The sequence below is a fragment of the Crocuta crocuta genome, unplaced genomic scaffold (genome assembly GCF_008692635.1).
Source record: "Crocuta crocuta isolate KB4526 unplaced genomic scaffold, BGI_CrCroc_1.0 scaffold175, whole genome shotgun sequence".
Classification (NCBI taxonomy): domain Eukaryota; kingdom Metazoa; phylum Chordata; class Mammalia; order Carnivora; family Hyaenidae; genus Crocuta; species Crocuta crocuta.
In genome coordinates, this window is record NW_027530988.1 from 2509771 (window position 1) to 2532220 (window position 22450).

At 52.8% G+C, this 22450-nt stretch overlaps 3 protein-coding genes across 3 annotated transcripts in view; all 3 read right to left on the minus strand.

Annotated features, from left to right (window-relative positions):
• Positions 1-12191, minus strand: part of MYH6 (myosin heavy chain 6) — a 26099-nt gene extending 13908 nt beyond the window's left edge. Inside the window, exons 1-18 of the mRNA XM_077770267.1 lie at positions 11991-12191; positions 10414-10557; positions 10015-10171; positions 9903-9930; positions 9504-9615; positions 9151-9243; positions 8236-8299; positions 7912-8010; positions 7352-7455; positions 7126-7264; positions 4899-5167; positions 4466-4636; positions 2749-3058; positions 2018-2088; positions 1657-1744; positions 1451-1568; positions 1182-1305; positions 777-913 (exon numbers count right to left, since the gene is read on the minus strand). Coding sequence (XP_077626393.1) covers positions 777-913; positions 1182-1305; positions 1451-1568; positions 1657-1744; positions 2018-2088; positions 2749-3058; positions 4466-4636; positions 4899-5167; positions 7126-7264; positions 7352-7455; positions 7912-8010; positions 8236-8299; positions 9151-9243; positions 9504-9615; positions 9903-9930; positions 10015-10171; positions 10414-10557; positions 11991-12191 — 2429 coding nt within the window. The remainder of the gene's footprint in view (positions 1-776; positions 914-1181; positions 1306-1450; positions 1569-1656; positions 1745-2017; positions 2089-2748; positions 3059-4465; positions 4637-4898; positions 5168-7125; positions 7265-7351; positions 7456-7911; positions 8011-8235; positions 8300-9150; positions 9244-9503; positions 9616-9902; positions 9931-10014; positions 10172-10413; positions 10558-11990) is intronic.
• Positions 12192-12999: 808 nt separating this feature from the next.
• Positions 13000-22450, minus strand: part of LOC144236636 (myosin-7) — a 28721-nt gene continuing 19270 nt past the window's right edge. The window contains exons 31-38 of the mRNA XM_077770259.1: positions 22257-22381; positions 21348-21656; positions 16090-16293; positions 15841-15966; positions 15366-15641; positions 14346-14441; positions 14134-14218; positions 13000-13112 (exon numbers count right to left, since the gene is read on the minus strand). Of these exons, the coding sequence (XP_077626385.1) occupies positions 13000-13112; positions 14134-14218; positions 14346-14441; positions 15366-15641; positions 15841-15966; positions 16090-16293; positions 21348-21656; positions 22257-22381 (1334 nt within the window). The remainder of the gene's footprint in view (positions 13113-14133; positions 14219-14345; positions 14442-15365; positions 15642-15840; positions 15967-16089; positions 16294-21347; positions 21657-22256; positions 22382-22450) is intronic.
• LOC144236623 (uncharacterized) lies at positions 16498-21270 on the minus strand. The gene is made up of 5 exons (XM_077770252.1): positions 21215-21270; positions 20876-21059; positions 20535-20700; positions 20276-20400; positions 16498-16746 (listed from the first exon to the last, which is right to left on the minus strand). The coding sequence occupies exons 1-5, from the start codon at positions 21268-21270 to the stop codon at positions 16498-16500; spliced, it is 780 nt and encodes a 259-aa protein (XP_077626378.1).

Sequence of the window (22450 nt, forward strand, 5' to 3'; positions counted from 1 at the left end):
GGTGTTTTTTCTTTTTTTTTTTTTTTTTTTTTTGTCTCATGTTATACATGTGCAGGAGTTTCTGCGGGAATGCACTTAGGAGTGGAATTGGAAGGTATTCAATTGTCCATCTTTTTTTTTTTTTAAGTGATCTCTATACCCTACGTGGGGCTCACTCACAACCCTGATTAAGAGTCGCATGCTCTATGAACTGAGCCAGCAATGTGCCCCTATAATTGTCCATCTTTATTTTTTGTTAATTTTTTAAAAAGTTTATTTGTTTGTTTTGAGAGAGACAGAGAGAGGGTGAGTGGGGGCCAAGGGAAGAGCAGAGAGAGAGTGAGAATCCCAGGCAGACTCTGCATGGTCAGCGCAGAGCATGATGTGGGGCTTGAACCCATGAAACTGTGAGATCATAAGCTGAGCTGAAATCAAGAGCCAGATGCTTAACCAGCTGAGCCACCCAGGTGCCCCACAAGAGTCCATCTTTAAAAGATAATAAATTGTTTTTCAGGAAAGGTGTGCTAATTTACAGACTTCTTGACTTTTGTCAACCTAGTGTTTTTAAATGGTGTCTTATTGAAGCTTAATTTGCATTTGCTTATGAGGAATTTTCTTTCTTTTTTTTTTTTTTTGAAAGAATTCAAAGTGAGACCCTGAGTGGTAAAGTCACTTGTTCAAGCCAGCTAGTGAGTGGTGAAGTCAGAATTTGAACTCAAGTGCTCTGACCCATGTTAGTTAGAGCTTCTTGTTTCCCTGTTAGATCTGGGAGAGACTTTCCCTTTCCTTTGCCTCACCTGCGTTCCACAATCTTCTTGAACTCAATGCGCATGAGCTGGCCCCGGGCTTGTGCCTGGATGCGGGTGATGATGCGGCTAAGCCTCTCGTCCCTCATCTCCTCCAGCAGACCCAGGAGCCCAGCCTTGAAGAACACCTGAGAGCAATAGGGCCACAGGCTCAGAAAGGTAGCTAGGGTGGAGGAAGAGGGTGGGAGATGCTGACTGAGCTCCCAGGGGACCTATCACCCATATATCCTAGACCTCAGAGTGAAATATGAAAAAAAGACAGAAAGAAGCCTGGGTTCCAGCGCTTGGGTTGATTCAGGAAGCCAAGATTCAGGGGCCTGCTTTCTAAACTCTTAGCTGCTCCACTCAACATGGCTGCGCGTTCCACAACTCCACCCTGTGAGGTTTTAGACCCACCTTAGTGTGGCCGAACTTGTACTGGTTGTGGTCAATGTCCAGCGAGCCCAGCAGCTTCTCTGTCCCTTTCCTGCTGTCAATGAACTGACCCTCAGGGATGGCTGTTGGGTTAAGGATGCGATACCTGGAGAAGGAGGTGTCCAGATTCACCCATGTTCTGTGCTGACCTGTTCTGCCCACAGCATTCAGGGACACCTGTGGACTCCCCTCCCCACAAGGTCTGCCCAGGCTCCCCCTGTTCCCTGAGCCCCAGGACACCCAGTACCCACCTCTGCCGGAAGTCTCCATAAAGGATGCGGTTGGGGAATCCCTTCCTGCAGATGCGGATGCCCTCCAGGACTCCATTACAGCGCAGCTGGTGCATGACCAGGGGGTTGTCCATCACCCCTGCAGCAGGAGAGAAGGAGAAAGGGTCGACCTCAAGGCAAGTGGATGCCAAGTGCCCTCCACAGATAGACCCTTATACATCGCTCACCTGGAGCCTTCCGTTCATTGGGGATGATGCAGCGCACAAAGTGAGGGTGGGTGGTCCTCAGGTTGGTCATAAGCTTATTCAGATTCTCCTGGGGGTGGATGAGAATGGGCAATCAGGAACCACAAGAACCATCTTTTTGGTCCCTGAGCCCCTGACATCCTGTCTCCAGAACTCTTAAAGGCCCTGAGAGTTGACACATAATTTATGATGTGAGTTCAGGCTTGTGTAGAATTTCCATGCCTGAAATTACCACATAACTCTAGCTTCTTTCCTTCCCAACCTCAGAACATCAGGTTAGGTGACAGCCAAAGGGCTGGGCCTGCCCACCACGGGCCTCTTGGTATCTCTGGGTCCTTCTTACCCGATGGAGGGCCGACACTGTCTGAAAGGATGAGCCTTTTTTCTTCCCTCCTTTGCCTTTACTGCTGTCCCCTAATAACAAGAAAAGGGATGAGGAGCCAGAGTCTGAAAGTGGAAGAACCCTTGGGGAGGGGCAGGGCTCTGCCCCCTACTAGCTGTGTGACTTCACAAAGTGATTCTTTATGTCTCAGGTTTTCCAGGAGGAGAATGGTAATTGCCTCTAAAAGATGTGATGAAGATTAGATAAGTTTGCTTGCTACATAATACGTGCTGAAATAATATCAATGCTCCTCTCCCACCTTCTAATCCCGCCCTTCATGCTTACATCTTTCCATGGGCTACCTTCCTTCTCATTGTTCATCCTCCTCATTCCAATCCACACCCTTCCTCTTCCTTCTCTGAATGGGACACTCACTTGTTCTACCAGATGTTCAGTTATCCTCCTACAGGCACAACTCTATCTTGGGCCTGGTGCTGTGATGCATGTGTCACCCTCACTGACCTCCAGATGCTCACAGTCTTGAGGAGACACAAGACACGTACAGCAATATCCATAACATAAAGTGAAAAACAGCACTTTCACAGATTGGGTACAGATGGATGCCTGTGGGACCTCCTGACCCTCATCCTGTGGCTGGAAAGCAGGCTCCCTTCACATGCTTTGAAGCAGCGGGACCCTGGCCCTCACAACTTCAGAACTGCTCTGACCCAGTGCAGGGCCTGCCCTCTTACCAACATCAGCAGAAGCGTATGAGGAGAAGAGTGTGGCCATGAGCTTGAGGGAGGACTTCTGGTACAAGCCCACCACTGTCTCGTTGAGTGGATCTTTGTTCTTCTCCAGCCAACCCAAGATGTTGTAGTCCACAGTGCCGGCATAGTGGATCAGGGAGAAGTGGGCTTCCTGCTTCCCCTTGACATTGCGTGGCTTCTGGAAATTATTGGACTTGCCCAGGTGGTTGTCATATAGCTTGGCCTTGAAGGTCATGTCAGTGGCTTTGGGGAACATGCATTCCTCTTCCAGGATGGACATGATGCCCATGGGCTGAGGGTAGGGGAAGAGGTAGAGAGAGCATCACTGCATGCACTCCCAGGTTTCCAGAGTCCCACACCCTGCCAGAGCAAAGACTATAGCCTGGCATATCTGGCAGGCTACAGAGTCTGTGCTAGCACCTCTTGTCCCAGTATAAGAACCTAATATTCCTGGAGTTAACATAAACCCAGTTATATTCTGGCCTACATAACCTCTTTGTGCCCCAGTGGACCTAACAGAGAGCCCTGTGCTCCCAGCTGTCCTGTCAGGTCCCCAAGCTCCTGTAGGAAGTCCCTTCTTCTTCTAAGGCTCCTTGCCCCAGGGACAGGTGTGCGTCAGAGGTGCCAGACCAAGGGGTGGGCCAGACCCCTGTCTATGTGATAGATAACAGTTATTCAAGGGATGGTTAGAGGGATCCAGGTTCTGCACAATATCCTGCTCTTCAGAAAGGACGATGATTCTTGACTCTTCTTGGGGCAGGAATTGTAATGAGAATTTGATTGAACTAAAGATGCCTCCCTGGGAAAAAGCATGTGTTCTCCTCTCTCTCTCTCTCTCTCTCTTTCTCTGTCTCTCTCTATCTCTCTTTTCCATATAATTTGAGGCAATTCTGAGGCCTATGGAAGAGCAACACCCTGGATAACCACCCAAAGCTTCTGGTAAGTTCACATTTTCTGAAGGGCAATGGCTGTCTGGGTAAGGGTAGTTATTCCAGGCTCTGGTTCGTACCAGCAAAATGCAAAGGCACACTGGGGCACCTGAGTGGCTCAGTCAGTTAAGTGGCCCACTTCAGCTCAGGTCATGATCTCACAGTTCATAGGTTGAGGCTAGCTCAGAGCCTGGAGCCTGCTTCAGATTCTGTGTCTCCCTCTCTCTCTGACCCTCCCCTGCTCACATCCTGTGTCTCTCTCTCTCTCTCTCTCAAAAAACTAAATAAACATTAAAAAAAATTTTTTTTAAATGCAAAGGCACATTGAGAACAAGTCAGCACTGGGAGTCTCACACCAGCTCCATCCTTGTCTCCTCTGAGTCTATAGATAAGAGGCGCTGAAAGCAGGCTTATTCTCTGCTATCAGGAAGAGGAGAAGCCATATGTCTCTAGTTTTAGCCTGGGGGCTTTTCATGAATGATGCTTCTCATGGGATGTCAGTGAGGCCAAGAGTCCTCTCTTCACTACATCTCCTTTTTAAAACTCTGAAAGATGACTACCATGCAGGACAAGTTCTTAGGTCCTGGGGAGAGAGAAAAAGGCCTCATCCTCTGTATGCCCATGACGTTACAGTAGGTGAAAACTGGGTCTGAGAGAGGCTTGGGATTCTGGAGACTTCAGTATCTTGGTTGTAGAAGGGATAGCACTGCCGCTGTGCCTGGGATGAAAGGGGAAGGGGACACACACAGGTGTCAGGGTGGAGGCAGCACCTTCTCAATGAGGTCGATGCAGGCCTGCAGGTCCATGCCAAAGTCGATGAACTCCCACTCGATGCCTTCCTTCTTGTACTCCTCCTGCTCCAGCACGAACATGTGGTGGTTGAAGAACTGCTGCAGCTTCTCGTTGGTGAAGTTGATGCACAGCTGCTCAAAGCTGTTGAACTGAAAGGGGCAAGGGTGGAGCGGGTCAGGCAGGCAGAGGTTTGAGAGGACACTGGGGTCATCCCAGGCCTGTGCCCCAGTCCAGTTAGGGGTGTGGCCGCACCCCTCCCCTGTCAGGCCAGGGAGAGAGAGCCCCGCTGGAAGACAGGATGATGTGTCTATCTCCACTGAGCCCCACCACCTTTCCTGCTCCTGGCCATGATGGTCACAGGTGCAGATGAATGAATTACTGTTACCCCATGCCCAGGCTCCCCTAACTCACGTCAAAGATCTCGAAGCCAGCGATGTCCAGGACTCCTATGAAGTACTGGCGTGGCTGCTTGGTCTCCAGGGTGGCATTGATTCGTGTCACCATCCAGTTGAACATCTTCTCATACACTGCTTTGGCCAGTGCCCCAATGGAATAGTACACCTGTTGGACGCTCTGCCCCTTGGTGACATACTCATTGCCCACTTTCACCCGAGGGTGACACAGCCCCTTGAGCAGGTCGGCTGAGTTCAGCCCCATGAGGTAGGCAGATTTGTCGGCATCTGGTGGACATGGAAATAACTAATAAGCACTTTCAACAGACCTCCTTTCCTTGCCCCAGAGCCTTTCTGAAGCATCAAATCCGACCTCTCTCACTAAATAATTGCAAATCCAGGCCTGGAAGGGCACAAGGCTTGCCAGGGCTACCCAGCCAGCATGCAGTCAGGCCTCTCCATCTGTCCAGAACCTCCTACCACCCAGTAATTCCTCTCATCTCTGTCTTTGCATCTACTGGGTGTTCCTGGGCCAAGCCCTTCACCAGCACCGCTGTGAGCTCATCCTTGTCCTCACTGCCCCCTTGTGTCTCCAAGGCAGGGACTGTAATTGACAGGGAAGGCATGTGCTGCTCCCGGTCTCCTTTGCTCCCATTCTAGGATCTGGCCCATTCTATTCTTTTTTTTTTTTTTTTTAAATGTTTTATTTATTTCTAGGAGAGAGAGAGACAGCGTGAGTAGGGGAGGGTCAGAGAGAGAGGGAGTCACAGACTGAAACAGGCTCCAGGCTCCGAGCTGGCAGTCAGCACAGAGCCCGACGCGGGGCTCGAGCCCACGAACCGCGAGATCATGACCTAAGCGAAAGTCGGACGCTTAACCGACTAAGCCACCCAGGCGCCCCTGGCCCATTCTATTCTTAATCCACGTGGGTTTTCTTCAAATTTTGTATTTATTTATTTATTTATTTACTTATTTACTTATTTACTTATTTATTTATTTATTTATGAGGGGCGGGGTGTGAGTGAATGAGGGGCAGAGAAAGAGGGAGAGAGAGAGAGAGAGAGAGAATCCCACGCAGGCTCTGCACTGTCAGCATGAGACATGAAGTACTTTGAGCTAGAACTCACCCAATGCAGTGCTTGAACTCACAAACTGTGAGATCATGACCTGAGCCAAAGTCAGATGCTTAATCAACTGAGCCATGAAGGTGCCCCCAATCCACACGTTGACCAACTTGACCAGCTGGGAAATCAAGGTTCCTAACAACATGTTATGCACCCCCAGCTCTCCAAATGTGCCATCCAACATATGATCTCTATTTAGAGGAAATTTATTTGATTTAATTTCAAGAGTTTTGTGGTAGCTGGTGACATACTATCATGAAACCCAGGCTTGGCATTTTGATATGGATAGACACAGAGAAGAGGTCCTTGAAGATAGGCTAAGAGGAACGTTCTTAAGCATTTGTCTAGCCCTATACACCTTCACATCTCCTTCTCCAGGAATTTTTACCACAGCCTGGAGTGAGCTAGGAGGGACTGTTGTTCCGTTTCACTAAGGAGGAAACTGAGGCCCAGCAAAGTGTGTGACATGTTAATGTCAAGCTGTATTTCGACCCCTGGCTTTTGCCTCCCAAATAGAACATGGCACAGAATCCGAACAGGCCTCACCCAAGGGCTAGGGACCCTCCACATACATACCGCATTAATGATCAGGATGTACAGAGTTCAGAGTCTGCTTTCCTGAGCTTAGGTGAGTCTTGGGCCCAGGAGGAAACATCCCCAACTCACGGCTGGGGTTGAATTGTTGGCTGGATTGTGAGGGACCTCCTGTCTGCCCACCTTTCTCACATCTTTGCACCTCCCTGGCTCTCACCCCATCCATCTACCATACAAGCCTCAGGTCCCTAGGGAGCAGGCCTGTCTGAGGACAGTGGGTGGCCTCTGGCTCTGACAAGGAGAAAGCCTGCAGGTAGGGCTGGGTGGGGTGAGGGTGAGGGCAGAGCCTGCTTCTGGGAAAAGGTACTGCCCTCTGACCATGTGCTTCTTGTACTTCTGGTTTCCTCCAACTTTCTCTATATTGTCCTAATAACCTTAATAAATTTGGTTGTCAACTCTTTAAGAATTGTTGAAAGACACCACTTTTGGATGCAGCTTGGGAGACCCTGCTCCCAGTGGACTATCTCCGCATGACAAGTGAATGCCCAGCACCTCAGGCCTTTTCAGCACCTGTCCTCCCACCCCCACCTTCAGTGCCGTCTGGCTCAGCCTGCTCCTCCCGCTGCTTCTGCTTGAACTTCATGTTCCCGTAGTGCATGATGGCACCCGTCAGCTTGTAGGCCCCGGCTTTCTCTTCAGGAGTGAAGCCCAACACGTCAAAGGCACTCTGGGAAAGAGCAAGAGAAGCAAAGAGGGTGGTTGAATCGGGTGGTGCAGGAGCCCTCAGGAGCTCTCATGCTGCCTCCTTACTCACGTCTGTGGCTAGGAGCTCCTCGGAGTCATCAATGGAGGCCACAGACACCTCTCCCTGAGACACGAAGGCGTAGTCGTAGGGGTTGTTGGTGACCAGCAGCATGTCTGTCCAGGCAAGGAGTAGGGCAGGGGACAAGGGAATGGGAGAGGGCGGGATGGGCAGAGAGGAGTTGGGAGAGGGGCACCGTGGGGATGGGGCAGGGACAATAGAGGAGAGGACCAGGAGCAGGGGGAGAGAAGGAGAGTCAGCAAGGACCATGCAGAGAATCCAAAAGACTTGAAAAGGCAGACAGGAGACCCGGGGAGGGAGGACAGTGGGAGAAGACCCTTGGGAGAAGGGCAGGCGCAAAGAGGAAAAGGAGAAAACCAACCCGGAGGAGGATAAGAAACATGACAAAAAGTGGGAAGAGAAGAAAGAGGAGACTCAGGCAGGGGTAGGAAGAGAAAGCCACTGAGTATATCCAAGAAGGAGGGAGGTGAGCAGGAACAGGTGAGGAGGAGGAGGGCAACTGCCCTGTCTGGGGAGGGTAGTGTGAACATTGGGGCATCGGGCGGGCTCACCCAGCAGCTCTGGCTTCTTGTTGGACAGGATCTGGTAGAAGATGTGGTAGTTTCTCTCAGCCTTCAGCTGGAAGATCACCCGAGACTTCTCCAGGAGATCTGAAGTGCAGAGAAGGGAGGAAGGCAGGTAAGACAGGGAAAGAGAGTCAATCCAGAAAATGGTGGAGATTAGGGGAGAAAGGCTCTTAGGGAAAAATGGAAAAAGCCAGGGGAAGATGCAAGGAGATGGAGAGGGAATATTGAGATAGGGTTGTCCAGCTAGCTGGGAAAGAAAGCAGAGGTAGAGGACACAGAGGGGTGGGCAGGGCTCCCTGTCATACTCACAGGTCTCTATGTCTGCAGAAGCCAACTTTCCAGTGGCTCCGAAGTGGATTCTGATGAATTTCCCCTGGGGGTGGATGGGACAAACAGTGAGGAAATGGGCCAGAAGGGACAGAATGGAGATCTTGGACCTAAATACAATCCAGAAACAATAGATCTGGAAATGTTTATGCCTTATTTGGTGTCCCAGTTTAGTATCAAGAAAACAGAGAAAAGGATCCCTATTCCCCTATTGCCAAATATCTCTGAGCAGAAACAACAGCAGGGGAATGAAGGTAAATATTACTACTTCTGTTTCTTTTTTTTAAATGTTCATTTATTTTTGATGGAGGGAGGGGCAGAGAGAGAGGGGACAGAGGATCTTAAGTGGGCTCTGTGCTGACAGCAGAGAGCCCAATGCAGGGCTCAAACTCATGAACCATGAGATTATGACCTGAGCTGAAGTCAGATGTTCAACCAACTGAGCCACCCAGGTGCCCCACTACCTCTGTTTCACAGATAAGGGAACTGGGACTTAGGCATGGAGACTTGCTGGGGAGGTGGAAAGCTTGGGAATTGGCTCCAGCACCTATGCTCTCTTCCCACTTCCTATGTGGAAGAGCTTTGGAAACAGTCATTAGGAAAATCTAGAATGTGACAAAAATCAGCTCCATCACTTGGCTATGAAACAGCTATGGTGACTCTGGGTCTCTTTTCTTGAGTTCTCAGAGATCAGGGAGCCAGACTGAGTCAGGAAGGTTAAGGGTGTGTGTGTGTGTGTGTGAGTGTGTGTGTGTGTGTGTGCACGTGCACACTTGCAGATAAGCAAAAACCAAACACAGGATGATCAACTGGGTGTAGTGACTGTTAGTGAAACAGTGCCCCCCTTTTCTTGTCAAGGCCAGATGAGGCCAGTTGGCAGTGGTAAAGGGCACTCACAAAGCGGGAGGAGTTGTCGTTCCGGACTGTCTTGGCGTTGCCAAAGGCCTCCAGGGCAGGGTTGGCCTGGATGATCTGGTCCTCCAGGGTGCCCTGTGAAGGCAGCGAAATTTTAAGGGTTTATCTTCTGTCTACCTCCAGCAGTGGGGAGGGAAGGGAGCTGTTCTGATCCTGGGGAATGGGGGTGGGCCTATGGCTCCAAAGGGCCATATTTGGACATCAGAGTGTGTGTCTCCTGCCAGCAAGGTCTTGAGCACTGGGCTCAGTGGTGCTGTCCCCACCATTCCCTTGGGGGTCCCCTGGATCAGCCTGCCTCCAAGCCCCCTCTGCTGATCCTGTCGCCCACCCCATACCTTGTTTGCATTGGCATTGTCCTTCTTGCCACGGTCACCTATGGCTGCAATGCTGGCAAAGTACTGGATGACACGTTTTGTGTTCACAGTCTTCCCTGCACCGGATTCTCCACTGGAGGCAAGAGGGACCCATCAGAACCCAAGATTCCCCCTGTGCTCCATTCAGAGTTCAGCATTGTATCCTCAATGCATCCTCCCTCAGAATTCCGGCCCTCTAACCTCCTCCACTGGGGCCCAGGGACTGCAGAATTTGTGTATCATTGTAGGTCACTCCAGCACCCCTCTGAAAGCCCAGGTCCCCACACAATTACAACCTTGAAATTTTCCTCCCCTCTACACCCCCAGGAATCAGCCTGGGTCCTCCCCATGTCCCTATGTGGGTAGATAGCATTTGCTTACGTGATGAGGATGGACTGGTTCTCCCGATCTGGAAGAGAAAAGAGGAAAGGCAGCAGAGTCAGGTCCATGGGTATGGGGCTGAGGGAGCGCAGGTCAGGGCTGCTAGACTCACCTGTCAGCATGTACTGATAGGCATTGTCAGAGATGGAGAAGATGTGGGGTGGTGCCTCGCTTCTCTTCTTGCCCCGGTAGGCAGCCACCACCTCCGCATTGTACACAGGCAGCCACTTGTAGGGATTGACGGTGACACAGAAGAGGCCGGAGTAGGTCTGGAGCAAGAGAGAGGTCAGGAATGAGGGGCTCAAGTGGGAAGCCTGGGGCAGATGGTGACAGGTTGGGGAGTCTCTTGGTCATCCCAGATAGTTCCTCTCTTCCTGCAGCTGACCAGGGGTAGGAAAGGGGCAGAGGGGAGCTGGGCCCCTTGGGCAAGTTCTGACCCCTATCCTTGAGAGAGTTGCCCTGGCCTCCTTTGGCCTCCATCCAGGGCTGGCTTCCTGTCACATGCACTCACATAGATCATCCAGGCTGCATAGCGCTCCTTGAGGTTGAAGAGCACAGCGGGCTCATGCAGGAAGGTCAGCATGGCCATGTCCTCGATCTTGTCAAACTTAGGTGGGTTCTGCTGCAATACCTGGTCCTCCTTCACAGTCACTGTCTGGAGAGGGTGCATGAACAGGGATGACCACACTCTATCAGGACCTTTGACAGTCGGTACTCGCCAGCCTCACCCACTTACCTCCTTCCAGGACATGGGCCACAACCTGGCCTCCATCCCCCAGCTGTTCTCTGACCAGTGCCCAAGCCCTAACTCATAGCTCCCCCACAACTCTTTCCCCACATAACTTACTGCTCACTCTCCCTCCCATCCTAGGTACTGTCCTAGAGTCCCTGTGTCTTCCCAGTACCCCAGAGTTTGTGCCCCTGAGCAGCACCTTTCCATCCCTGCTTCAACCATCTAGGGGCAAACTTGGTGGGGCTGGCAGCTCTCCTGTCTGTGCACACACCTTAACCTGACTCCTGGGGGCAGTGCTTGAGGGTGTCAGTTGCTCAGGTAAACCTTGCCCTACTGGAAAACATCTCACCCACTTTCCCTACACCCCTCATGGGTCACTGTCAGTATGGTTTGATTGGCGCCAGTTTGCCTGCCCTAATGTCATTAGATCCTGCAGGTAGGCATTCTAGAATTGTTTTTTTTGTTTTTGTTTTTGTTTTTTTACAGTGGAGGAAGCTGTGAATAGAATAATTAAATCATTTCCTGTCAGGGTGGATAGCCAGTGGCAAGGCTGGGATCAGAGTCAAAGTCCCCTGCAATTTGTGGGCTGTCATTGCACACCTCTTTGGGACACAACATTTAGTCGGCATGTCTGAAGGCAAATGGTTCTGAGCTGCTACTGATGACCCGTGGTAATTCTCACAGCTGGCCTCAGGAAGCAAGGACTGTGGACATCTGAGTGCTAGTCACCAGCTCTGGGACTGAGTGTTTAGCTCTAAAGTTCCCACTTTTTCAATGAACCATGGGAATCTACCCCCAAAACCAAGAGCACACTGTACATACTGTATGTTAGCCAATTTGACAATAAATTATAGTTAAATAATAAACAAACAAACAAACATTTTTTTTTAAAAAAAGAGTTCCTGCTTTTTGTGTTCATCTGGGCCTAAGAGTTTGCTCTTGGTTTGGGTGAGGTTGTAGTTTGGGGGAGCTGGTCCATGGGGGAAACTAAGGCATAGAGGAGAGGGATACACATTCAAGAGGGAGCTTTACTTGATGCTGTGCTTGTGTCTTCTTTATCTACAGGACCCCTCTAAGGCGGAAATCAGCAGAGGTCTTCCCACCCCCGCCCCAGCATCTTCTCTGGCAAAGGGTGTGCGTCTCTGGGGTGCTGCCCTATTACACCTGCTCAGGCCCATCTGAGAAAGGCCAGATTTCTCACTCAAATGTTGAGCTCCTTTAGGGGGCCTGTCCTACTCCCTTGCTGGCTTTGGCTCTTCTCCAGAGCCCCTCAGCTCCCACTGCAAGTGGCCCCATCCCTTGCACACCCCCAGCCAAACCTTTTCTCCTTTTCCCTTGTACTCTGCCCCACACACCTTGCCATTCTCTGTCTCAGCAGTGACCTTGCCTCCTTCCCGGGACACGATCTTGGCCTTCACAAACTCCTCCTTGTCATCAGGCACGAAGCACTCAGTGCGGATGTCGAAGGGCCGGGTCTGGGCCTCCAGACGCTCCTTCTCTGATTTGCGGAGGTACTGGGCTGCCGCCCCAAAATCAGCCATCTGGGCATCAGTCATTTTGGCTCTCCTCTGTGCCTGAGACCAGAGGGCCTAAGCCTCAGTGGGTGGCACTGCCCTCCGTACCTCCACTCCCTGCCACACCTCCTCATCACCTGGGTCTCTTGCTCTCTGACGTGACGCTAGAGGACAACCTCTAAGGAGTTTGCTAAGGGGAGGTGCTGAGTTGTTGGTGGAAGGACAAGGGGCCCTGGTCTAGCAACTTGGCTCCCAAGAGAAAACTGAGAGATTCTCACCTGGTTATCTCTTCACGGAGAATCCTGAAGACTCTGAACCATGGGTGGAGCCACAGAGGCACAGCCAGGCAGAGGGAAGACCAGACAAAGAAAATGAAGAATAACAGAGGCAGGCCAACAGGGGGAAGTGAGCCAGGAGGCTCAACCCAAAGAGCCAGAGAGCAGGACAGACCAAAGTGGGGAGTTAAGAAAATAGAATAGGCAGCGAGGCAGGAAAGAAAGGACACAGTGTTAGTGAAAGTGCCATGGGTGGAGGAAGAACCAGAGTTGGAAACAAAGAGAGATAAGGAGATGAGAACACACAGCCAGGAAGGAAAGACAAGGGGGACAGACAAAGAAGGACCATATTGACAAGTATTGACAAAGACCAAGAAACAAAATAAAACGAGACAAAGAGCAGAAAGCCATCCAAAAGGGATCAGGATGGAGACAGAGCACGGAAGACACAGAAAGTAGGAGATAACAGAAACAGGGAAAGAAATGCAGATCAGAGGAGAAAAGAGGTTTTGGGCTTTTCCCTTGGAGCCTCCCCTCTGTCCGTGGGAACTCCCCAGGGTTGGAGTGAGACAGTTCTAGAAGAACCCTTCGGCCTCTGACCAACCTGCACCCCACTCCCCGAGGAGGAGTCGTCCCTCAAAGTGGGGGTTCTGGGGGCTGACCACGAAGTCCCCAAAGAGCCTCTTACCTGGTTCAGAGGAGTGTCTGTCTGTCCTCAGGAGCCATCTCCTTTATATGCCACTGCCCCCACCCCTTGCCTAAATTTGGAGTCCTTCCGGAGGGACCCTCCCTCCCACCTCTCTCGCCTTCCAGCTCCTCCTCTCTTGATCCCTTGGCTCTGGAGGTGACAGGAGGACAGCAGGGCCTCTAGATTTGCCCATGAAAGGTCTGTCGCCCTAGCCCCTCTGGCTCCAGGGCCTTTTTTTAGTCCTTGGACACATTCCTTCCCTCCAAAGACCTGATGGGCAGATAGCAGGAAGACAGGACCTTCTCAACACAACCGCCCCTGCCCGCCAGGCCCTTACCTTGGTTATTTTTAACCTGAAGGGTGAGTTGAGCATACTGGGCAAGAGTCACCTTCTCCTGCAGGCTGGATGCTTGTCCCCTGCCCCCCATCCAGGGGCTCCCCTCCCTCCTACCCATTTCCACCCTGGCCTGTCCTCACACAGCCCCAAGCTGGGAGCATCTCCCCACCCCCTACAACCTGCAGTCCCACAGTGCTAGGGGCTGGGATCTGGAGCCATGATGCCCAAGAAAAGGAATCTCCTACCCAGCTCCATGACTCAGTTTCCTTTTATCAGGAAACAAATGTCTGTGCTGCCCTCTCTCTGCACAAATGCAGTACTTGGTTTCCTTCTGTTCCTCAGGTCTCCAGGCAGGTGTCCTCCTGGGGACTTGAGGCTGTACTGCTTTGGGGACCCATATAGAGCAGCCCGGCCCCTCCCCTGATGCTTCTGATACGGTGGCCACCTTCTATCCTTTCAAAAGAGAAGGAATTCTCCCACACCACCGAAGCAGATTTGCACTCAGGTCTGCAGTCCAGTACTCTCACACATCGACCTGACCACCACATACCCATGTGCGTTCTTAGTCACACACATGCAGATTTTTTCACACTTTACACTCTCATGCTTGCAGATTTTCCTACTTGCTGTTACGCACACTAATACACACATTTGCATGCCCACATTCACACGCTGAAGTTTTACCCTCCACTACCACCCTCTGGTCCTGGTGTGGGGCAGGGAGAGGGTGGGGAGAGGCAGGAGGCATTAATCCNTTGGCCTGTTCCTCCTGTGGGAGTTTTGGGGCAGGGGAGGATGAGGTGAGAGGCGGCCAGAGGTTCTTTCAGCTACCCAGCCTGGAGGACCGGCTCCCCAGTGTCCCTCCTCCAGACCTAGTACCCAGCAGGGCCACTCACCGCCTCCTCGGCCTGGCGCTTGTAGGCCTTGACCTTCAGCTGCAGCTTGTCCACCAAGTCCTGTAGCCGCAGGAGGTTCTTCCTGTCCTCCTCCGTCTGGGGATCGGGATGGTTAGGAGTAAGGACAGCACAGTCATTAGAGGCAGCACACCCCTCCCCCGCTGTGATCTTTACCCTGAATGTAACATCCTCGCCCAATTTTACATTCTGATCCTCAACAAACACTTGCACCCTCCTTATAATTTTTTACTGTATAAATTATTAATATATTTTTAATGGTTTGTACCAGGAAAGAGTCTAGGGAGCTGATGGGACTCCTGAAATTGTTCACAAAATCATGTGTGTGCACTGTTCTGAGGAGCAGGCTGTTAGGGGTCCTGGGGTCCCACAGAAAACAAACCGTCCTGCCCTAGAACCCAGCACGTACTGGCGGTAACTCTGGGACTGCAGGCATGATGGGATTTCCTGGGCTGTAGGGAAATAACAGACTCAATCCAAGTTAAGGACGTGTATGTATAGAGAGATGGTAACTTTTTGGATTAGAACAGAAACAAAATCTAATGAGGAGTCTGATTCTAGAAAACATGATGGAAAGCTAAAGTCTATATCTCTATAGGTAAACAAAAAGTTCTGAGGTTTGTTCAATGACTTTGGTGTATTTTTGGTGTATTTTGGTGGTCATGGCACCCAACCAGAGCTTGGCAACATATTTGCTTTCTGGTAATCTGTGTTGGGTGAGCTCTTTCTGGAGCTCTGGGTGTTGTCCCCAGGGGACAGGTGGAGGGTGAAGGTTGGAGGTAGAGCTCCTAGGCCAGGGGGCTCAGAGGCTGACCTCTAGCCAGGGGACAGTCTGGGTAGAAGAGGGCCAGGCAGAGTGGAAATGGGGCAGCCAGGGGCTGCACTCCCACTCCTTGTCCTGGAGGAGATTAAGAGAGAACACTTCATTCCTCTTGGTGGTGTCCCCCTATTTTCAGGTCACGGTGCAGAGGGTCCAGCCTCAGAGCAGCCCCATGCCCGCACCTGGTAGGTCAGCTCCTTGATGCGGCGCTCACTCTTCCTCATGCCCTTGACCGACTCTGCGTTGCGCTTCTGCTCTGCCTCCAGCTCATTCTCCAGCTCCCGCACCCGGGCCTCCAGCTTCTGCAGCTGCTTCTTGCCGCCCTTGAGGGCGATCTGCTCGGCTTCATCCAGCCGGTGCTGCAGGTCCTTGATGGTCTGCTCCATGTTCTTCTTCATGCGCTCCAAGTGGGCGCTGGTGTCCTGCTCCTTCTTCAGCTCTTCTGCCATCATGGCAGCCTGGGGACGGGAGACACGTGTAAAAGAACAGAGGCCCCGGACCTCTTGTCCCTCAGGATCACCTTTTTCCCATCGTGGCATTTGTTTCCCGGGGCCCTCAGACTCATGCAGCTGCAGGGCCAACTTGCCATGGCCTGGCCTGGACCCCGGGGCCCTGCTCATGTCCTTAGCGGGGGCAGGAAGGAGGGCAGCCACTCACATCTGTGATGGCCTTCTTGGCCTTCTCCTCAGCGTTCCTGCACTCCTGCACGGCCTCCTCCACTTCAGTCTGAAGCTGGGACAGGTCTGCATCCATCTTCTTCTTTTGGTTGATGAGGCTGGTGTTCTGAGGATTGAGGTGAGTGGGGCATAGAAAAGTACTGAGCATCCATGGGTGACTTCCAAACCTCACTTGGTGAGTCCTGCCAGCCCGTGCTTCCCTCCAGGAATGCCCAAGGGAGCCACTCACCTGGGAGTGCAGCAGCTGCACCCGCTCACTGGTCTCGATCAACTCCTGCTCAGCCAGCTTCCGAGACCTCTCTGTCTGCTCCACCACGGCCCGCAGCTCCTCCAGCTCTGCCTGCAGCAGGTTGTTACGCCGCTCCACGATGGCAATGTTCTCTTTCAGGTCGTCATTGGCACGGACCGCGTCATCCAGCTGGATCTGGGTGTCCTGCAGATCAGGAGGGTGGGCATGAGAGAGGGGCTGGCCTCTGGGCCTATCAGAAGGCTGTTACACTAGGATGGATGCCAGTGCAGAGCCTGATGTGGTGGGTCAGGAGGACCTGTGAGATGTCTCTGCAGTGGCCAGGGGACATCACCACCCAACTTGGCCAGACAGAGGCCAGGCTGTCGCTGGGTAAGGTGACCTCCTGCTTCAGGAGTCTCTGTGTACCTTCAGCAAGCTCTGGAGACCCTTGACTTGCTTCTGGGCCTCAGCGGCCATGCGGTTGGCGTGGCTAAGCTGGATCTCCATCTCATTGAGGTCACCCTCCATCTTCTTCTTCACTCGCAGGGCCTCATTGCGGCTGCGTGTCTCTGCATCCAGGGACGTCTGCAGTGAGTCCACCACCCGCAGGTGGNGCCTCTCTGGGCTGCCAGAGGGTGCAGGTGCTGCTGAGGCTGGCTGGGGCCTGGCAGGCCCAAGGATTTACACCAGCTGGGCCCCAGGCTCTACATTCCAGGGGGTGGGGGTGAGGGGCTCTGCAGTCTGTCCCCCTCTCCCCAGGAAGAACTCTGGCGTCCCCTCCCAACCATCCTGGGGCTCATACTCACAGTGCTCTTCTTTGTGGGTGTCCCAAGTGCCTCAGACCCTCCAGGCCCCCCACCCTGGCCTCCAGTGATGACCCCTCTCAGAGGCAGTAGGTGTCGGGTCTTTAGCAGGCCATGCCTGTTATGATTAAGTGGACATTGTGTTCAGGAAACAAAGCCAGACTTCCTCTACTCTGGCTTTCCCCCACACCCTCACATGCAGGAACACTCTCCTAGCTCCCCCTCCCACCCCATCCACTGTCACCTCTCAATATAGCTCTAGAGTGTGGAGGTGGGTAGGACAGATGAGGGTCAGTTTCTCCGGGTAGGAGAAATTTCCATTAAATATATAGCTTCTCCTGCAAGGTCCACAACTCCCTAGGACCCTCCACTGCTCCATTATTAGATTCAGGAATTCACATCCATCTCCATAGGACTTGTACCCTATACCTAGTGTTCTTGGGGGTGACCTGAGTCAACTCCACATCCTTATCTCTCGCAGGTACATACACCAAAATGTCACCCCAAAGGATGCAGGCCACCTTTCCCCACCTCTAGGTCACTTGAGGCCTTAGTGTCAAACTGGGGGGTTAGCCCAGTGCATCACTCCCTGGTTCCCATTACCCAGGGGATGTGATAAGGGACTAAGAACACCAGGTCAGGCTGGGTCAGGTCCAGCTGACAAAGACTAAGCTTTGTCCTCAGGGAACCCCGTGTCCTGAGCAGACCAGACTCAGTAGAGGTGGAGTGGTGGGTGAGGGGTAGGCTAGCAGTGCCTACTGTCTCCAATGGAAGGAGGAAGAGGGAAGGGGTTAAGTTGATTCCAGGGCTCTGTCCCCCTGTCTGGTCCATTTGCCCTCCTTCTTCCTTCCGGATAGGTCCCTACCTAGCCCCAGGCCCTTAAATACATCCCTGTGTTCCACCCTCCCTCATCTGCCTCCTACAAAGCTCCTCATTGTGCTGGAAGTCCTGGAGTATAAGGACACGGGGTGGAATCTCTCGCCACAGGTGAGGGACACCAGGTCACCTCCCGGTGCCTGGCTCTTTGGATCTCTGACCTCCCTTTCCCCCTGCTTGGTTTCCTATCTCAAAGTTGGGCCTGGCCTCCAATTCTCCCTGGTGCTAGGTTTCTGCCCATCTTGGAGTCTGACGTGCCTACATCTCCAAGAGTCTCTGCTTTCTCTCAGCCCAACCTCCACTCACCCTCTGCCTGTCTCTTCTCTGCCTCCATGTCTCACTCCAGGGTCTTTGTCCACCCCTCTCTAATGTCACTATTTCTGGCCTTGCTGATTTGCCTCACATCTGAAGGTGACACAAATTTCTTCCCTTGCCCGGTGTCATGCCCCTCAGCTCTTGCAGCATCTGTCTTCAAGGCCCACCCTGCCCTTCTGCTCTCCCTCCCATCAGCCCCTTCCTCCTCTTCCTCCTCCTCCTGTTGGCTGCCAGGCTCTCCTGCTGTCCGCTGCATGGTCTCCACTGTGTTCCCAGCCTCTCTTCTTTGGGAGCTTATGTTCTCAGGGTGTCCCTGCATCTCCCTTTTCTCTGCTGATCTCCTCATTGCTCCCCAAGTGGTCCTAGGGCGAGTGAATGGAGGGGGCCACAAAGGAGAAGCGTGGGAACCCATGGAGACCTCCTCGCTACTTGTATTTTTTCTTTGTTGGTTCTCCTGGTCCTCCGCCCCCTCAGTTTCTTGAGTTCTTCCCTTCTCTCTGTTGCCACCCTCCTCAGTTCCTTCCTTTTTGCTTCCCTATCCCCTTTCTCCCCACTTCCCTGTCCTCCTATTCTCTGATTCTTCCTGGGGTAGGCCTTCTTTCTGGCTGCTCAGAGTAGGGGTGACCAAGAGCCTGGATGGGGTGGCTGTGTGGTAGGGTGCTGGAGATTCAGTCCAGGGCTAGCCAGGTCTTCTGAGGCTCCCAGTGGGTAGCTGACTGCCCCATTCCTTGCAAGCTGCTGCGGCCCACAGGGCCAGGCTTTCTCTAAGCAGCCCAGGTGTTGCAGTGACTCCAGGTGGCTGGGCTTATTTAGTTGGGGGGAGGACTGCTCCTTTTTCCACTTCTCAGCCCTCCAGCCACCCACCCTCCCCTCCCCAGAGTCCTGCTCACTTGGGACTCTCCTCTCCACAGTTCCTTATCTGACTGCCTCCCTTCTAGACGGCTGGCCATAAAAGGGCCAAAGATCCCCCATCTTCCAGCAAGCAAAGTGAAGAGGGTCTTGGGAAAGGAAGTTACAGCAGGAAGAAGTGAAGGAGAAAAAAAAGAAGTCCCACAGAGAGAAGGAGATATGAGGAGGGTAAGAGAAGGAGAGGAGAGTGGGCTGAGGATACAGTTCTGGCTGAGGATACAGGAGGGGGGCCTGGCCTTGGGTTGCTTAGAGACAGTGGTGGCTGTGTCCGCAAGGATGATGGGCTACAGAAATGAGTTTTTGTGCCCTCTCAGAGACCTGCTCTAGACTGGAACTTGGGGGTCATTACCCCATACCTCAGAGGGTACCCCTACATATTAAACCTCCTCTTGCTGTCAGTGGTGGTGGGGTAGTGTCCATCAGAGCTGGGATATAGATCCATAGCAGATGGGTTCTGCATGCTCTAGGCAAGACTTAAAGGTTTTCCTTTATTTCCCTTAATGCTGAGGGTCTCTGGTCCAGAGAGAGGGCTAGGAAGAGAGGTGTCACCTGCTGAGGAGGAGGAGAAAGGGAGCGTCTGGGCCAATGCTGCACTGAGGATGCTCAGAGTCTTGCAGCTCTCCAGGAAGGCCTCCTTGGGCTGTCTATGAAGCCACCCCTCCTCTCCTGGATTCCACCCCCCTCTCCCCCCTCCCCNGGAGAGAGGGTCTGAGGCAGACAGTCAGGGCACAGTGCCATAGGCAGCGGTCTATCCATGAATCATGGATACAAAATGAGTGCAAGAGTGGTATTAAGTGGTTCAGTCAAAGAAGCAGAAGGAGGAAGAAGAAAAGAGAATTTAAAAGGGGGAAAAAAAACAGGCCTAAGAGAAGGTGGTTCAGACCCTCACAGAGGAGAGCAAGCTGTGAAGACAAAAAGGAAAATGAAAGGAAAGGTGTTGCCAAGGAAACAGAGGCAATCAGGCACAGAATGTAAAAAATGCTGAAGAGGGAGGCAGAGGCGAAAAGGAGAGGGGAGTGGAAATGGGAAGTCTTGTCTAAGATGTAATGGGTAAAATGTCTGTGTGAAAGGAACAGAGTGACCTGTCCATTCACTCATTCATTCATTCATTCATTCATTCATTCATTCCACAATGTTTGTTGAGTGGCTGTTTATGTACCAGGCACTGTTCTAGGCTCTAAGGATGGAACAGTGAACAAACAAAACAGAGAAAAGGGAGATGAGAACAGGGACCACATACTAGGGCTCAGCTTTCCCCCCAACTCCACCCGGCACACACCCACCTCAGCCTCTTCCAGAGCTGACTGCAGCTCTAGCTTCTCAGCCTCCAGCTGCTTGCGGACTTTCTCCAGCTCATGGATGGTCTTTCCACTGGAACCCAGCTGCTCCGTCAGGTCGGAGATCTCCTCTGTGGAAGGAGCCGGGCCACTCAGCTGGGAGCTGCTGTGGTCCAATATGTGGAGCACATGTCTTGGAGCCCCTAGGGCACCACATGTGGACACTACCTCCTGCCCCTCCCAGGCCTCTCAGGCCCCAGCGTACCCTGAAGGTTCTTGTTCTCCCGCTTGAAGGTCTCCAGATGCTCCAGGGACTCCTCATAGGCATTCTTGAGCTTGAAGAGCTCTGTGCTGAGGGAGCGCGCCTCCTTCTGTGAGGACTCCAGCTCTGACTGCGACTCTTCATACTTCTGCTTCCACTCGGCCAGGATCTGTGGGGACCTGGCTCACTGCATGGCCCCCAGCCCCAGCCCCACTCCAAGGCCTGCCCAGGCCCCTGGGCTGGGCTCAGCCTCCTCCCCTGCCCTTAAGGAGGAGGTCCCAGTCTTCGTGATGCCACTGGCCTCCCTGCTGGGCCCCTGGCTGAGGCCCCCAGCCCGGGCTCACCTTGTCGAAGTTCCTCTGCTTCTTGTCCAGGGCTGCGGCAGCTGCATTGGAGCGCTCCACATCCACCATCAGGTCCTCGATCTCATTCTGCAGCCGGTGCTTGGTCTTCTCCAGGGATGAGCACTTGGCATTGACGGCCTCCACGGCCTCCTCTGCGTCCTGCAGCCGCTGGGCCAGCTTCTTCCTGCCCGGGGCAGNCTTTCAGGTCGTCATTGGCACGGACCGCGTCATCCAGCTGGATCTGGGTGTCCTGCAGATCAGGAGGGTGGGCATGAGAGAGGGGCTGGCCTCTGGGCCTATCAGAAGGCTGTTACACTAGGATGGATGCCAGTGCAGAGCCTGATGTGGTGGGTCAGGAGGACCTGTGAGATGTCTCTGCAGTGGCCAGGGGACATCACCACCCAACTTGGCCAGACAGAGGCCAGGCTGTCGCTGGGTAAGGTGACCTCCTGCTTCAGGAGTCTCTGTGTACCTTCAGCAAGCTCTGGAGACCCTTGACTTGCTTCTGGGCCTCAGCGGCCATGCGGTTGGCGTGGCTAAGCTGGATCTCCATCTCATTGAGGTCACCCTCCATCTTCTTCTTCACTCGCAGGGCCTCATTGCGGCTGCGTGTCTCTGCATCCAGGGACGTCTGCAGTGAGTCCACCACCCGCAGGTGGTTGCGCTTGGCCTGCTCCATCTCCTCATCCTTCTCTGCCAACTTCCGCTCGATCTCTGCCTTGATCTGGTTGAACTCCAGCTGAGCCCGGAGGATCTTGCCCTCCTCATGCTCCAGGGAGGCCTGGGAGAGGGTGGGGAGAGAGGGTCTGAGGCAGACAGTCAGGGCACAGTGCCATAGGCAGCGGTCTATCCATGAATCATGGATACAAAATGAGTGCAAGAGTGGTATTAAGTGGTTCAGTCAAAGAAGCAGAAGGAGGAAGAAGAAAAGAGAATTTAAAAGGGGGAAAAAAAACAGGCCTAAGAGAAGGTGGTTCAGACCCTCACAGAGGAGAGCAAGCTGTGAAGACAAAAAGGAAAATGAAAGGAAAGGTGTTGCCAAGGAAACAGAGGCAATCAGGCACAGAATGTAAAAAATGCTGAAGAGGGAGGCAGAGGCGAAAAGGAGAGGGGAGTGGAAATGGGAAGTCTTGTCTAAGATGTAATGGGTAAAATGTCTGTGTGAAAGGAACAGAGTGACCTGTCCATTCACTCATTCATTCATTCATTCATTCATTCATTCATTCCACAATGTTTGTTGAGTGGCTGTTTATGTACCAGGCACTGTTCTAGGCTCTAAGGATGGAACAGTGAACAAACAAAACAGAGAAAAGGGAGATGAGAACAGGGACCACATACTAGGGCTCAGCTTTCCCCCCAACTCCACCCGGCACACACCCACCTCAGCCTCTTCCAGAGCTGACTGCAGCTCTAGCTTCTCAGCCTCCAGCTGCTTGCGGACTTTCTCCAGCTCATGGATGGTCTTTCCACTGGAACCCAGCTGCTCCGTCAGGTCGGAGATCTCCTCTGTGGAAGGAGCCGGGCCACTCAGCTGGGAGCTGCTGTGGGCCACTGTGTGGAGCACATGTCTTGGAG